Source organism: Ipomoea triloba, chromosome 4 (genome assembly GCF_003576645.1).
Source record: "Ipomoea triloba cultivar NCNSP0323 chromosome 4, ASM357664v1".
In the NCBI taxonomy this organism is placed as follows: domain Eukaryota; kingdom Viridiplantae; phylum Streptophyta; class Magnoliopsida; order Solanales; family Convolvulaceae; genus Ipomoea; species Ipomoea triloba.
Genome location: NC_044919.1, coordinates 3,673,589 through 3,689,758, shown reverse-complemented (window position 1 = coordinate 3,689,758; position 16,170 = coordinate 3,673,589). Strand labels below are relative to the sequence as shown.

Below are 16,170 nucleotides of genomic sequence, written 5' to 3'. Positions count from 1 at the left end.
AAGTTTATCAAAGTATTTGTAATCACGGGATGTTTGGGGCAGATTACTATAATGTCTATTTAAGGAGAAAAGTCTTTCATGGAAGCCCCAAACCGTTAGAGAACAAAGTAAAAAACACAAAAAGCCGGTGTGTTTAAACTAGATTTAAGAATTGGAACTTCACCTGGTTGGTGACGACAACATAGCCAACCAGAAATGGAAGAAGCTAAGCAGCGGTGAGACGACTGCATATACAATAATGCCAATAAGTGTAGAGAGAGCAACAAAAGGAATTATCCGGTAATAAGGTAAAGAATAGAGATATGGATTTCTTTCCTTCCCGCGATCCCACGTGGATGGCTTTATAGCATCCCAAATAAGTAATCCGGGCTGAAGAATCTCCAAAGAAAATCCGGACAGGCCATTGGTCAAGATATATGTGGAAACAACTCTAAATCTCTAATAATGTTAAGTTACGTACTAATAATATAATGTTCAAAAAGAACATTTAATTTCAAGTGATTAATAGAAGAACTTTCGTACATCAACTCCAGAGCCTTTACGGGTGGAAACCATTTGCTAGCTCAGTCTTTCATATTTGGCGATTCCTTGAACTGCTGTAACTGGTATAGCAAAGAAAAGAGTGAGAAACACCACCGCAACAAGTATTACAATCTCATAAAGTGGCAAGATCCTATACGGAATTGCTAAATTTCGCCAAAGCCCGCACATCCCTTGGCTGGAGCCATTTCAGTGATCCAAAGTAGGGGATTTGAATGCTGCTGAGATTGAGCGGCTATAACAGCACCCCCATCGTGACCTGAATGTAACAAATGCAACCGGCAATTCCTATACAAATGAAAATTAGCAGGCCACTTAAAATTTAATGCATTGTTTCAGATTGACTTTTTGTGACATGCTACGTGATTTATATGATGCTTAGCAGTGTGAGAAGTTTATAGATATGATTCCTTATGCTTGCTTTTCTCAACTAAATTTGCAGATTTATTCTTATTGAAGCGTTCAAAAGCAAAATAAGCGTAAAATGAATCCACTTGCAGATATGTGAATTACGAATGCAGCACAAATGACAAGAAGCACAATCAACAATAAGCACAAAGTATATAAGCAAAAAGAGCAAGTTTATACCTAAACTTTGCAATCTGAGCAAGAGGTTACCTTGTATAGCAAGTATAATGCATAACAAGAAACAAAACATAGGACTGAAAAATGCACCCAAAGCCTGTGTGAAATGGCACCAAAAATCTGCAATAACAAGTGAGACTAAAGTTATTGAAATGTTTTTAGAATTGAAGAATCTTGAAATAAGATGCTAAGAAGTGAAAAATAATATTGTGAAAGTGGTTTTGATATAATAAAGAGAATAAAATGTGGATTTCTTACTTTACTTATCTAATTTTAAATATTTTCGTCAAATTTAACCGTCAGGAACTAAACTCTCAACTTCACAAATAAACTCGAATAAAATCATAACTCAGAGAATGAGTAGTAACTTAGGTATATTTCAGAACCAAAGATGCAATTTTTTCTATAATAAAAGTTGTTGGTTTTCGTAATGGGGTGGGAATAATTATTTCTTGAAGTTGTGACTTAGCTGTCCTCCAGCTTCCGATTTAGATGTAATTGGCTTTGGATGAACACATGCACAATAAAATAAAACTATATATATATAGATAGAGATTTGCGCTAGCTCTAAGATTCCCACTTAACATTAAACAATATATATGATGTTGTCATTATTTAACATTAATGTTTACAAGTTGCAGAGTTTTTAACATAAAATACTGCCCTCTCTTCAAAAAAAAAAAAAAAACATAAAATACTGCCCTCTTGCAATTAAAAATGCTTTTCGTCTATCTTGCAATTAAGGCAATTCCCAGTTGATGATAATTACTATACGCACACACATACTAAGTGAGAAGAAGATCAGATCAGACAGCAAATTGAATTCAATGGCTTGTGTAGCTGTAAACTCTCTTGTGAGAACTATTGAGCTTGAGTTCTTGCAACCTCAACCTCGCCCAATCGTACTACAAAAGGGACTCATCCCTGGCAATGAAGACTTGCTCCAATCTCTCCACCACAAGCTTGGTTTCCTGATAGAGCTGTTCGATGAGAACAGAATGGATGGTATTCAAGCCATTAAAGACTTGGAAACTAAGCTCAGAGATGTGGCTTTCCGAGTGGAAGATGAAATTGAATTCCTAATCGTAGATCTTTATGATGAATTTGGAATTGCAGATCTTTTTGGGGAGAAACCACAAGGGGAAACATGGTATTCATTCAAACTTGGTTGTATTTTGGAAGAAGCAATAAGAGACATTGATGCCATCCACAAAGAGAAGATGGAGTACGAGCGTGTGAAAGCCTCGATGGGAAGGAAAACAAGAACACTTTCAGCAGCTTCGACCAGATGTGATGGAGTTGTCATGATGGGGGGTTCCTCCCAACACGCTTCACACTCCCAGCCCAGGAGCCAGGACAAAATGGTGGGGAAAAACAATGAGTTCCAGATTGTAAAGGAGATGTTAATTGAGCATTCATCATGGCAGCGGGAAATTGTCTCCATTCAAGGTATGGGAGGCATTGGCAAAACAACGTTAGCCAGACGAGTTTATGAAGATTCATCAATAGCCTTCTACTTTGACAAGCGAGCTTGGGTTGTTGCATCTCAGATTCATAATAAATTACAAATGCTAACAGATCTTCTTAAATCAATAGGTTATGCAGGATAGTGCCACTAAAGAGAATCGGCTAGCACATCTACTATACCAAACTCTAATGCATCAAAGATACTTTGTTGTGATAGATGACATTTGGAGCATTGATGCGTGGGATTCTATCAAAGCTTGCTTTCCAGATAATGCAAATGGTAGTCGAGTATTGTTGACTACTCGCTTTGCAAAGGTGGCTACAAGTATCAGCTCTAATAATGACTTTTCTCATCAAGCACAATGTTTAGATGAATCTGAGAGTTGGAATTTATTCCGTGAAAAGGCAAGCAAATCTAGCTATGCTGAGTTTGAGGCGATTGGAAGACCCATTGTTGAGAAATACAAAGGATTGCCTCTCGCAATTGTTGTGGCTGCAGGTTTATTTTCCAAACTTCATACACTAGATGAGTGGAAGAATGTTGCAGAAGCTCTAAATTCATGTGCATCGACAACAATTGATGAAGAATGTTCAAGGATATTCTTATCAAGTTACAATCACTTACCTCACAGTTTGAAGGCTTGTTTTTTATATTTGAGCGTCTTTCCAGAAGATGAAGAGATCCATGTTAATGAAATTGTAAAGTTATGGGTTGCCGAAGGATTTATAAAAAGATATAAGGATATGATGAGGTGACTAGAAGGCACATTCAAGAATTGAAGGAAAGGAACCTAATTCTTGTAAAGCAACCAAGTATTTGTGGAAGTGAAGTAAAGACATTTGGAATGCATGATTCAGTGCATTCTTTTTGTGTGAGGGAAGCTAAAAAGGAAAACCTTCTGCATGTTATCTATCAGGAGAATGAGTCCAGTTCCCTCCTAAATACTTCCGATGGTTAAGCATCCAATCAAGATGGATTTTCGAACAAACATTATATTCTTCTTTCAGAAGCTGTCGATCCATCTACTCCTGTCAGAGTTCATATATTGTTAGATTTGAAATTTGGCAGCCTATTAAGAGTACTCTATGGTATTGAGTGTGATAAGGCGGCGTATTTTGTTGTCCATTTGAGATGCCTATTGTCATCGCCGTCAATTATAGACATTCCAGATCCATTTTGTAGTTGGAATCTTCAAACACTTTCAGCTTATAAAATTGATAAAATGAGGCTTTTAGAGTTCCCACAACTAATATTTGCATAGTTACAGAGGTCTGGGTGGTTTTCCCATATTTTTTCATCAAAACTTGAAGAGCATTTGTGGGTTGCTTCCTGAACAGTGCACAAAAGAATTATTTACAAATATTCCATACCTAAAGAAGGTAAAGATTCTATGTGAATTAGATTTGGTTGATTGCATTAATAACCTTGCCTATGCACACCAGCTCCAGACTCTGCATCTTCTTGGTACATATGTTGGGTTTCCGTCTGAGATTACAAATATTAACCGCCTTGTTTGCTTGAAAAACCTTATGAGCTTGAGGTTTGAGCACTTGTTATTTGAGTGGAAGGCAATTAATATTCTTAGTGAATTGCCTAAACTTAAGGTGCTAAGGCTAAACTCTTGTCTTTATTGCATTGGTGAGGAGTGGGAACTGTTGGAGAAGGAGAATTTCGACCAGCTAATTTATTTGGAAATTTCTCTCACTTATCTAAAACATTGGGAAGCAAGTGCCTGTCATTTCCCAAATCTTCGACACCTAGTCCTTCAAGGGTGTCTTGAATTGGTAGAGATCCCAGCTGACTTTGCAGATATTGCGGAGTTGAAGTCAATCAAATTGGATTGTTGTCTTCCTTCTGCGGTGGATTCTGCCAAAGAAATTCAAAAAGAGCAACATGGGTATGGAAATGATAATATGGTTGTCATTGAAGAAAATACTATAGTGGACGGTTACCATCTGGTATTCTTTCCCTATTGCCTTTTTTTATTTCACTCCCCTCCTTTTTCTCCAAACTTGATTTAGTTTCACCATCTCCTAATAATTTCTTTTCAATGATTCATGACAGAGTTACTCTTATAGGGGAACTGAGATACATTTGAAAAGCAAAAGAAAGGTACGTTTACAGTCTACCTAATATATATAAAGATTGATTGAAAGGCATCTGATGAGTGTGTGATATTTGGGCATTTGAATTCTTCCAATATGTATGTGTGATTGTATCCTCAGTTGTTGAATGTTGATGTGCACTCTCATACTTTAATCTGCTATTTATTATCTTCATATATTTCTGCAAGTGTTTAAACTTCAAATATTGTATTTTAGTGGTTGTAACCTTCAAAATCTGATGTCTACTTCTCAGACAATATTTGTTTATCAACTTTTCTTAAATAGCTTCCTCTTTCATATTTGCTATGACAGCATATTATATGACATACAGCTGCCCTCTGTATATATAGTGTTACACATTCTCTGTTTGATCACCATATATTTTTCATATATAGTCATCTGAATTTCATTTATCTTGAACAAGTAAATGTCTCTTTTCCTGCAAATGAGTGTTCAAATGATAAGAGATTTTTGTCAAGTATCAAATTATAGTATATGGAATTAGATGTGGTTTCACTGAGAATTTCAGTCATGACATGTATTTAAGTTAATCTGAAATTCCTAAGAATGATTTTATAATTCATTTTTGGTCACATTTTCTAATACCACTTATGAAATACTTGGTATCAAGCTACCTTAATAGACCAACCCATCCATATAGCTAAATCAATAAGTCTCCTGAAGCAATCAATACCCAGATGCCGAATAATCATAATTACTCTGATAAAGACGGGACAATATTTAATGCTTGTAAAACACTGTCACAGCTACAGCTAATGCAACAATCAAGGCATGCATTGATTTCCTATCTGTGAATGCCTCATCTTTGTAGTGACTTAATAATAAGTCAGCTTAGTGATCCCAATCATAATTCTTCATTTTCTGATCATTTCCTCTTTCTTCATTTTTCGTTCATTTTTCTCTCCTTTGATCTATGTGTTCTCATTTGATTTTTTGGGTGATCCCAATCATAATTTTTCATTTTCCTCTTTTTCATTTTCATCATTTTCCTCTTCTTCGATCTGTGTGTTCTTTTGCCTTCTTTATTATGATTTTACTCATTTTCTTTGGGTGATCCAAAGATAAAGTGAAAATTGAAGATAAATTTATTTTGGGATTTGATAGATCTGGAGTTTTCAATTTTTTTTTTTATTTGTGGGTTAAGGATTCCAGTGGTTAATGATTGTTTGTGTTTTGCAGCAACTTTTCAACGTGCCATACTCATACTCATGCTTCACAAAGATGAGATACTCTTCAAAAAGATACTAAGGCAGACTTTAGGTTCCAAGGAAGTGAGAAAATGATATTTTTATGTCTGTAATTACTTTCTTATAAATTTCTTATAAATTTCGTTCAAAAAAAATCAAAGGTTTAAATACTTTCTTATAAATTTCGTTCAAAAAAAATCAAAGGTTCAAGATTTAAACGCATAAATTTCGTTCAAAAAAAATCAAAGGTTCAAGATTTAAACGCATGTCATTCTTCCGGATTTCAACATCCTCCGGATTTCAACAAATGGATTACAATATGGATAGAAATTAGAAAATGATAAGAACCCCTTCCTTTATTTTTTTTGGTTGAAGATCTCAGCCCTCTTAAAATATATATTCTAACAGTTGCAAATTGTATTCCGTTTCTATATTAACATGTCACTCCTCCAAATTAGACAAATGCATAGAAAATAATAAAGTGAGACAAATCTCGACACTCTTAAAAAAAATGTATGTACCTTAACAAATTCCTTTTAAGAAAGGCATCATATCTCGTTCCATTAACTACAAATAAAGATGCCCTTGACTCAATGTACCTTCACCCCTTTGGTTTAAACTAAGACTCAATTCATCTGAATATTTACAGCAATACTCAATCAACAAAATATGTATATTTACAAGTATATATGCTGAATTGACTAGCAGCATGGTTTTATTAATGAAGCTCCCTGTGTGTGTTTTTGCAGGTTTAGCACTAAGCTACATACTCAGATGATCCTTTTGAGGCTACCTGCCATCCTTTGTGATGATGATTACATAAATATGAAGCAAACTTTGCAAGTACTAATCACTCAAAACACAGAAAATCCTCAAAAAAGTGCAGTCGTCGCCGTCTTTTCTATACCCCATGGCACAATATTGGGACAGGAAACAGTCTATATAGGCATGCTATTTTCATGGTAGTAATGGCTGTGTTGAGCCTGACAGTGCCATCGAGCCCGATTCTGGCACTTCAAACCCCATGGGCAGCAGACATGGAGGAGAATACGCATCAAGTGCGTTTCTTACATTTTCCTCCATCACGCCATCCTTCTGGTCGAGTTCATCATTCGTCGTGGCATCCTGACAATCAAAGCACAAGAATATCTAAGTTGAATAAAACCTCATCTTATCTGAAACAACTGAACAGTCATGCAGATTTATATTTTGGACGAGGAAAACCCGCAACAACTACCCTAGGGTGTGCACTGGGTAAAACCTGTCTTGTGTCTAACCGGCAAAGGATCACAAAGAGGCAAATCAGCGTAAGTTGACCATAATTGACCAGCTCAAACCAAGAAGACCAACAAGCCACTCCCACGAGGAGTCGAACTTGTAACCTTGTAGTTACTATGTTAACAGCCTGGCCAACTTGATTAAAACTGGCCTCACAGTCATGCAGACTTAACACCTTTTTTGGGGGTGAGGAAAATCCGCAATCTCTACTCGAGGACATAGTTATCACGGCGCCCTGTTAAGTCGCGGCGCCTCTGGACCGCCTTGTCGCCTAGGCGACTAGGCGCCCGCCTAGGCAACGCGACAAGTTAAAAAATACTATATATATATATATATATATATATATATATATATATATATATATATTTATAAACAATTAAACATATAAATTGTACTGCACCTGCCCACTGCCTAGCCTACTGCCCACTGCCGCCCTAGCCTACTGCCCCCTGCCCTGCCCACTGCCCACTAATATTAGTAACCAAAGAAGTGGCAGTCTGGCAGTTTATAACCCAAATCCATAGGAAGACAAATAGTCGCAGATGGAGAAAACCAAAGAAAATGGAGAAGAAAGAAGAAGAGGAAAGAAGAAGAAAGAAGGACGACTCAGGCGGTGGGAGGGCGACGGTGACGGCGATGGGCGATGGCTGTGGGAGGGCGATGGCGATGGCTGTGGGAGACATTAGTCGACGCACTAGATCTGAAATCCTTTCTTCTTCTCTCTTCTTATTAGGTCAAACTTTTTTTTTTTTAAAATAAAATTACTAAAAATGGGTTGGGTTTGCGGGTTGGACGCAGGGTCGGCGTCCATGGCGCCCGCCTGCGACACCTGGCCGACGCCGGAGCTCGCCTCCCGTTTTCAGGCGAGGCGAAGCCTCCCGGCGTCCTGTCTCCACCGACAGGACGCCAAGGCGTCGCCTAGTCGAGTCGACGACTAGGCGACGCCGTGATAACTATGCTCAAGGGTGTGCATTGGGTAGACCTTACCTTGTGACCCTAACCGGCAAAGGATCACAAGGAGGTAAACCGGTCTAGATTATCCATATCTAACCACCTCAAACCAGAAGGCTGTGGTTATTACAAGTTTGTATCCTTAGCCATCTTAACTAGGAATACCCCAAATTTAACACCCTTTTTTGCCAGTAAGGCCAAATACTCCACTGCGTTTTTGTTGTGTCTTATTGTGTCTTATGTTCTGCAGTTAAAGCCAAAATTCCATGTAAAAATGGAGAACATCTACAAGGATGAATGCAGGTATTATTTACATGCCATTTAACTATATTTGCTAATTGGTTAATATACTACTCTCCATCTTGTCAACCAAAACGGGGAAGAAAAGGAAAATGTAATTTTACCTGTACAGAGAGATGGCGAAAGCTAGGATAGAACCGAATCTTACAGTACTCGTTAAAGAACAAAGTGAGAATCATGAGCGGTATTGTGGCAAAGGAAGCTGAAGGCTTCGATTTGAGTCCAAAAAGACCGATCATAGTAATTTGCATGATGACGAGTGCAACAATAATGTAGTGATGAATGCATGGCCAGAACTGTCCGTGTGTTTCATATGAAGTTATATACACGTCTTCAATCTGTATCACACATACCACCATCTATTTATCACATTCGTTGCTGCTTGTAGAAGCATTACCGTTGAACAAAAAGTTCATATCAAAGTATTTGTAATCACGGGATGCTTAGGGCAGATTTCTATGTCTATTTAAGGAGAAAAGTCTTTCATGGAAGCCCCAAACCGTTAGAGAACAAAGTAAAAAACACAAATCTGGTGTGCTAAACTAGATTTAAAGAATTGGAACTTCACCTGGTTGGTGACGACGACATAGCCAAGAAGAAAGTAGCCAACCAGAAATGGAAGAAGCAGCGGTGAGACGACTGCATATACAATGCCAATAAGTGTACAGAGAGCAACAAAAGGAATTATCCGGTAATAAGGTAAAGAATAGAGATATGGATTTCTTTCCTTCCCGCGATCCCACGTGGATGGCTTTATAGCATCCCAAATAAGTAATCCGGGCTGAAGAATCTCCAAAGAAAATCCGGACAGGCCATTGGTCAAGATATATGTCATAAAGAAGTCTGCCTGAAGGAAAGACATATTGCTTAGGCAGAAGAACATTATTGCCAGCATATCTGTTAACAAGCGATTCATGTTTAACTATATAAATCGGACCATGCAAAATCAATTCGACTCTAAAGTCTCCATATAAAAAGTAGCCATTCGTTTAATATTCTTTGCCCTATAGCAAAAAGATGTACCAATGATGCGCCAAAAGAAAAGCGGGCAAAAATGTAAATTTATTTAGAATTCTACTTACTTGGGCAGAGACGGCGCTAGCAAGACGACTAGGAATATACTTGGGTTGAGAGAAAGATTGTCCGATCTGATCAAGTAAGGACCCCGATAACAAGCTTAAAAAGAATACATTTCCCACGAGAAAATAAAACACCATCTTGCACGCTTTCATATCCTTTTTACTTCTCGTGATATAGCCCGCTAATCTTGACAGCCCGATCATGGCAAACGGTATAATGTAAATGAACCCATTGAGAATGGCACTCGGAAGGTATCCTGTAACCACAGACTTTAATCCTGGACTGCAAAAACACACAACGGGTTATGAAACCATTGAAAATCAGCCACAAAAGTACGCACCTTAGACATAATTTTCAAACACTGAAAAACCATACACGTTATCACCGACATATTTGGAAACAACTCTAAATCTCTAATAATGTTAAGTTACTAATAATGTTCAAAAAGAACATTTCAAGTGATTAATAGAAGAACTTTCGTACATTAACTCCAGAGCCTTTACGGGTGGAAACCATTTGCTCAGTCTTTCATATTTGGCGATCCCTTGAACTGCTGTAACTGGTATAGCAAAGAAAAGAGTGAGAAACACCACCGCAACAAGAATTACAATCTCATAAAGTGGCAAGATCCTATACGGAATTGCTAAATTTCGCCAAAGCACATCCCTTGGTTCTGGAGCCATTTCAGTGATCCAAAGTAAGGGATTTGAATGCTGCTGAGATTGAGCGGCTATAACAGCACCCCATCGTGACCTGAATGTAACAAATGCAACTGGCAATTCCTATACAAAAGAAAATTAGCATTAACATTCAAAAGAGCTGTCATTATATAGACACCATCGTCAAATCACAGATATTACTATTATTAATTCCATGTTATAAACTAAGATTGGGCTAGGCTCACTCAAATCGGCCAAACCACACTAAAAGATTGAATCCAACCAATTAGCTAGTTTAACCCATGGCCTTATAAACCCATCTGTTCTCTCTTATTTTACAATGTGGGACTCTTAACATTCCATACCAATTGAATAAAGCAGAAACTGGGCATAAAAGGGGAAGAATCAACCTTCTCTTGAAGCATCATTTTACGTCTTACGTGCCTTATTTTGGAATGAAGTTCTTGAAGCATTTGCTCAAGTTTCTCAATCTTATCTTTCTTTCTACATGCACCAGAAAGAAAAGACTTTCCACTGCGTTTGTTAGTTGATTGTTTCACTTTTAGGTCCTCAATCCTCTTTGCAGCAGACTTTGCCTTGTTCTACATGAAAAGCACCCACCAGTCAATTACCAAGGAAAGTACGACGGAAAAGAGCATAAAAGATAAAGGCTGAGACAACTGTCGAGTCTGAGATAAACACATATACATAGGCTCTGTTTGGCATACCTAGCTTAAAGCTGAGAGCTTAAAACTCCATGTTTTACCAAACAGAGCTAATAACTTATTTGTAACTTAAACTAAGCTATAAGCTCTAAAATAAGGTCTACCAAACATAGCCATCATGTCTAACTGTGGATTATACACTCACCACCAAATTTTCAAGTTCCTTCCCGTCATAAAGAATCTGATAAGACTGATATGAATATGGATGATGCTTGGTGAAAAAGTGGTCTATGCAGCATCCCCGAACCTTGTGTTCTTGGCAAAATGGAATTCGTCGAACCAGAATGGTGAACTGGTTGGGGTATTGCCTTTTGTTACGCAGTTGTTGAATCCTTTTCAGTAAAATATAAGAACATTCCTGGCAATAGATGAGGCAGCATGTTTCATGTAAACTTACCAGATTTTTATTTCCAAAAGAAAAGCAGGAAAGACAAATCTTTTGAGGAAACGCAACAAAATAAATCAACTTGACATAATTTTGGTTATGGGAGCAAATTGAAGACAAATAATTTAAGATGAATGACTTAAACAACTTTCAGTTTTGGAAAGATTATCAAATTTGTTGATTTCAAATGGTACATTTAATGCATTGTTTCAAATTGACTTTTTGTGACATGCTATGTGATTTATATGGTGACTAGGCAGTGTGAGAAGTTTATAGATATGATTCCGTATGCTCGTTTTTCTCAACAAAATCTGCAGATTTATTCTTATAATTAAATGATTGAAGTGTTCAAAAGCAAAATAAGCGTGCAATGAATCCACTTGCAGATATGTGAATTACCAATGCAGCACAAATGACAAGAAGCACAATCAACGATAAGCACAAAGTATATAAGCAAAAAGAGCAAGTTTATACCTAAACTTTGCAATCTGAGCAAGAGGTTACCTTGTATAGCAAGTATAATGCATAACAAGAAACAAAACATAGGACTGAAAAATGCACCCAAAGCCTGTGAAATGGCACCAAAAGTATCAAATCAGGACTTCATTCTTGTAACGGCACTAAATTGTGACCTTTTCTACATGACACTCTAAACCTTCACTAAAACTGAGATCAAAGCTCCAAATAATGATTTTCGTTGGAGCATGTTAGATTACTTAAAAATTATATGAATCTGCCTTTGAATTTATTTACTTCTTGTTTTTGCCATGTGTTTTTACGATTTCACAACCAACTTAGTAAGGATTCATTGAAAGCATAGAATAGAATATAATGTCTCCCAATGCAATAGCTGACAATTAAAACAGGAAACTCTCAAAAAGAAAATTGGGCTCTCTGAAAAAGTTGAAATTGCAGAATGGAAAAACTGTACAACTATTTCTCCTTACCAAGAAAAAAAGGAAAAAGAAAATTTAAAGTTTTCCTTTGAACCAAGAATTCAAACGGGGTAAAACAGCTCAATAAGGCAATGGATTTGAGAAATAGATTAGAATCCTAATCTGCAATACGTAATGTTATAAATGACTAAGCAGCATTCTAAAAATATGACCATGATAAAATCTCTTGCCTAATTTGAAAAGTGAATAGATTGAGAGAAAACAGGGAATATATATATATAGGGGTGAGTTACCTGCAGATTGCCAAACACATGAATCAAAGACCATTAGACCAGTACGTGTAATCCAACTGAAACAAGAGTGAAATTCATCACAAGATTTTGCGAACCCAATATGGAAAGTAAAGTCGATGTGCATTACCTGTTAGAGCCACTACTGATATTAGATATTGCAAAAGCATCCATGGAATGATAGCTCTTTGGTCGCACACTACTACCCGTGTAATTTAGTGGGAGAAGAACTACCATACCAATGAGAGAGCAAACCACAAAGAAGTTGATCCTGCCAAAAAACAAAGGTTCATCTTCAAACAGCATTCAACTACTACTAGGGATGGCAATGTGCCCCGTCCCCGCCGGGGATCCCCGTCCCCGTTTGAAACGGGGACGGGGATGGAGAAAAATTTCGGAGATCGGGGACGGGGACGGGGAACTTTTTTAATTCCCCGCCGGGGATGGGGACAGGGACGGGGATACCCCTCCCCGCCCCGTCCCCGAATAATAATTTTAATTAAGAATTATATATATATATATATATATATATATATATATATATATATATATATATATTATATAAACAGTAATAACGTACTGCATTATATAAATTACTTTTATATAAATTATATAAAAGTAATGCAAGGTACTGGCAGTACGTCATTACTGTTTATAATATATATATATATATATATATATATATATATATATAAATTTTAAAATTAAAATCATAGTTTTAATAATTAAAATTACATGTTGACTAAGAATTAATCGGGGACGGGGAATCGCCTAATTCCCCGCGGGGACGGGGATGGGGACTATTTTTCATTCCCCGCCGGGGACGGGGACGGGGTTGGGGTTTCGGGGGCGCCCCGTTGCCATCCCTAACTACTACTATAACACCACACTAAATTATGAGCTTCACTGGGCAGACAGAGTAAGGGGTGGCCTATACAACATTCAATGTTCAACTTTTCTTTTTCTTTTTTTTTTTAGTACTACTGACAGAGTCACAATGCATTATTTGTTTATTTGTTCATAACTACTTTCTCAACCTACTGAAACACAAAGAGTCGATACTGCCGCCTCCACTGAGGCTTTTTTAGTACTACTGACTCTGTTACTGTGGAGTATCTGTTCATAACTACTTTCTCAAACTACTGAAGGCTCTTTGAAGCACAAAGAGTCCATACAGCCTCTACTAAGGCTCGAACCCTAACTGAGATGGGACTCTAACCTGAAACTTTCTTATGAAAAGCAAAAGTATCTGTTCAATAATTATGTTGTGACGAGACTCGATCTGAAACCTTCCTTATAGAAAGGTAACACAAGGTATTTTGGCAATGTTCAACTTATTATAACCTTAATTTTGAAGAAAAATCTTTAGAATAACCTAGAATGTTGAGGATGATGGGAGTTTCAATTGGGTATACCAAAAAAGCAAGCATATTTGAAATTCCAACTTTTATAGAAACAACATACCCGAATTTGAAGAATCTGATGAAGACGAGGACGTCAAGGCCGTGGGTCTCAAGAATCTCGTCCTCGGAAACGCGGACGGCGCGGCGAATCCAATCGAGGGAGGGAAGCAAGCGGTGGAGAGCGGAAGGGGTGGGGGAAGCAAAAGGGTTCTGACGGAGGTGAAGGCGGCGAGCATAGTAGACGGAGGCGTAGAAAGGTTGGTTCTTGAGTATGGAGAAGAGTGAGAGAATGAAGATGGCCAAACCTATGTTAATGGCGGCCGAGACCAGCAAGCTCTCTGCATTCATATCTTGATGAGATTTAATCTAATCTTCTGTCGTCGACGACAGCAAGATTGTATCAGGAGGGAGAGAAGAAGCGAGACGACATCGTAACGCTAAATTTTGTTTGTGTTTGGAGGATTTGGATACGATGTTGTTGTAGCTGTACGTGTTCAGAGAAGAGCCTGCATGCGTTGATTGGAAGAAGGGGTACGTGGCGATTGGATAGACTGGGATGAAACATCGTTGCTTAACAGCAATTTTGACTGCGTCCTTTCTGTTATTACAACAGACCCTTGGGTTTTTTTCTTTCCATACACACGGGAAATATATATATATATATATACACTAAGGATCAAATGAAGACCTATAGTTAGATGAGGATCCTGTAAATTTATCTGATCCTTTGATTTAAATAATGTCAATGTCATTTTGGCCTAGTGACAAAGAGACTTTTTCAAATGGGAAGTTATAAATTCGATCGCCCGTGGGAGCGATAGTGATTCTTTTTAATTTGTACAAATATTTATTTCTCAACATACATAGAGTTTTGTCATGCTAAAATGGTAAATTTTTAATTTTTTAAGGATTATATTGGGCCAAGCAAAATCAGGAGAAAAGAGAAATTAATGTATCCTTTCTGAAACTGCATTTATTTTTGCTTTTTTACATTTAGGGGGAGAATGAGGCTTCATTTTGCAGGAAATGTTCTTGAGAGCCAACTAAAATATAGCAAAAGCCATATGAATTGAATGGCCATGTATACAGGGCAACAACATGCATATGTTGATATGAAACTGTGCATACATGTCTATAGTTCTATACACACATCTGCAAATATATATTCAAGAAGAGAGAGATAAGTCTTGCAAAATTAAGGGCCACCTTTTATGGATAATAGATAATTGGCAACATTTCTTCTTGTTAGTGTAGAATTTTACAAAGAAAGATCTTACTGTTTTCTAAGAGTAATAAAGGTTTACTGGTCTGAATCTGAATTCAATTTTACCAAAGGCAATTTGCTGATAAGTGATTCGAACTCACTTTGGTAATTTTGGAAACCATCTTCAGATCTTTGGTTCTGCGACTCAATAACACAAGAACTAGATTCAACGGTCTCACCTTGATTTACCGATCTTTTTGGCAGGGATTCATGAAACGTTTTCAATGCATCTGCTGCAGAAACAGGCTGCACAGATTCATGCAATTTCTGGAACTTAATTCTGCTTTCCTCTGTTGTAATCAACTTTTCTTGCAATTCAGGGGGGAGGCAAGCCAGAGTACTTCATCAAAGAGGAAAAGAAAAACTATAAGAGTTGGCAATAAGAACGCTTCTTGGTAACACAAAATAAATTTGAAATTTACACATTCAACAAGTGAAAAGGAACTCTTATACTAACCCAATTACACCTTTGACAACACCCCAGTTGTATCCAGCATATACTGATTCCACAAAACCAGCATTAAACCCTTCTTGTGCAGAGGATTCTTTTCCTGCTATAAGACCGTCACGATATCCAATCTAATAATTCATCAAGATGTAACACTTTGACTTGCAGAAGCTAACACAATCAGGAAAAAAAGTTATTCTGTTATATCTATAATCACGCCCAACTTAATAGGATACTGTATGGAATTGGTCGTGCCTCCTCTGCCACTCCCTGTCCAAATCAGATGACCTGTCTGCTGCCTTTGAAGGAACACATGATGAACCATCATCATCATCATCATCATACCATAAGTCATCATCATCATCAACTGGCACCAACAAAGAGTCAGGAGATTTATGAATTGGACTTGTAAACAATCGTTCAGTAGTCAAATTCAATGTCTTTGAGTGATGTAAACTAAGCTGGCTGCATTATAGTGAACTAAATCCTATTGTCAAGAGAATGATATTTGATAGTCATGCTACCTGTTTTAGTGTATTTGTGTGTGTGTGTGTGTGGGGTGGGGTGGGGGCTGGGGGGGGGGGG

The 16,170-nt window shown here is 37.5% G+C and overlaps 3 protein-coding genes, 1 long non-coding RNA gene and 1 pseudogene across 7 annotated transcripts in view; 3 read left to right on the top strand and 2 right to left on the bottom strand.

Annotated features, from left to right (window-relative positions):
- The first annotated feature begins 1,952 nt into the window (after nucleotides 1-1,952).
- LOC116014801 lies at nucleotides 1,953-3,487 on the top strand (annotated as a pseudogene).
- LOC116014796 (putative late blight resistance protein homolog R1B-11) lies at nucleotides 3,438-5,982 on the top strand. The gene is made up of 4 exons (XM_031254745.1): nucleotides 3,438-3,546; nucleotides 3,995-4,551; nucleotides 4,658-4,705; nucleotides 5,899-5,982. The coding sequence occupies exons 1-4, from the start codon at nucleotides 3,438-3,440 to the stop codon at nucleotides 5,965-5,967; spliced, it is 783 nt and encodes a 260-aa protein (XP_031110605.1). The 3' UTR covers nucleotides 5,968-5,982.
- A 537-nt stretch (nucleotides 5,983-6,519) lies between these two features.
- On the bottom strand, nucleotides 6,520-14,260 carry LOC116015152 (CSC1-like protein At3g54510). 2 transcript variants are annotated; one of them, XM_031255173.1, is made up of 10 exons: nucleotides 12,601-12,716; nucleotides 12,474-12,529; nucleotides 11,789-11,852; nucleotides 11,045-11,257; nucleotides 10,585-10,776; nucleotides 9,999-10,297; nucleotides 9,518-9,797; nucleotides 9,004-9,282; nucleotides 8,540-8,773; nucleotides 6,520-7,031 (listed from the first exon to the last, which is right to left on the bottom strand). In XM_031255173.1, the coding sequence occupies exons 2-10, from the start codon at nucleotides 12,491-12,493 to the stop codon at nucleotides 6,864-6,866; spliced, it is 1,749 nt and encodes a 582-aa protein (XP_031111033.1). In that variant the 5' UTR covers nucleotides 12,494-12,529; nucleotides 12,601-12,716; the 3' UTR covers nucleotides 6,520-6,863. The 2 variants fall into 2 exon arrangements, with proteins under 2 accessions (XP_031111033.1, XP_031111031.1); XM_031255171.1 differs by lacking the exon at nucleotides 12,474-12,529 and adding an exon at nucleotides 13,935-14,260 and having other exon boundaries at nucleotides 6,537-7,031; nucleotides 12,601-12,741.
- Nucleotides 7,640-8,886, top strand: LOC116015154. Its single transcript, XR_004097558.1, has 2 exons — nucleotides 7,640-7,917; nucleotides 8,386-8,886. It is a non-coding gene; the product is annotated as an uncharacterized LOC116015154 (long non-coding RNA).
- An 83-nt stretch (nucleotides 14,261-14,343) lies between the features above and the next one.
- Nucleotides 14,344-16,170, bottom strand: part of LOC116015153 (protein YAE1-like) — a 5,208-nt gene continuing 3,381 nt past the window's right edge. For 2 of the 3 annotated variants that reach the window (XM_031255174.1, XM_031255175.1), the window contains exons 3-5: nucleotides 15,822-15,952; nucleotides 15,595-15,716; nucleotides 15,009-15,477 (exon numbers count right to left, since the gene is read on the bottom strand). In XM_031255174.1, coding sequence (XP_031111034.1) covers nucleotides 15,174-15,477; nucleotides 15,595-15,716; nucleotides 15,822-15,952 — 557 coding nt within the window. In that variant the 3' untranslated portion in view covers nucleotides 15,009-15,173. Of the gene's footprint in view, nucleotides 14,472-15,008; nucleotides 15,478-15,594; nucleotides 15,717-15,821; nucleotides 15,953-16,170 lie in introns of those variants that run through there. The other variant, XM_031255176.1, reaches the window with a different exon arrangement.

Coding starts and splice junctions, on each gene's coding strand:
- LOC116014796 (XM_031254745.1), top strand. CDS start 3,438: ATGCATGATTCAGTGCATTCTTTTTGTGTGAGGGAAGCTAAAAAGGAA. Junction 3,547..3,994: donor CCTCCTAAATACTTCCGATG/GTTAAGCATCCA, acceptor TATGTGAATTAG/ATTTGGTTGATTGCATTAAT. Junction 4,552..4,657: donor TAGTGGACGGTTACCATCTG/GTATTCTTTCCC, acceptor GATTCATGACAG/AGTTACTCTTATAGGGGAAC.
- LOC116015152 (XM_031255171.1), bottom strand. CDS start 14,221: ATGAATGCAGAGAGCTTGCTGGTCTCGGCCGCCATTAACATAGGTTTG. Junction 9,798..9,998: donor GTAAAGGCTCTGGAGTTAAT/GTACGAAAGTTC, acceptor GTGTTTTTGCAG/TCCAGGATTAAAGTCTGTGG. Junction 7,032..8,539: donor TTCGCCATCTCTCTGTACAG/GTAAAATTACAT, acceptor TTTGATTGTCAG/GATGCCACGACGAATGATGA.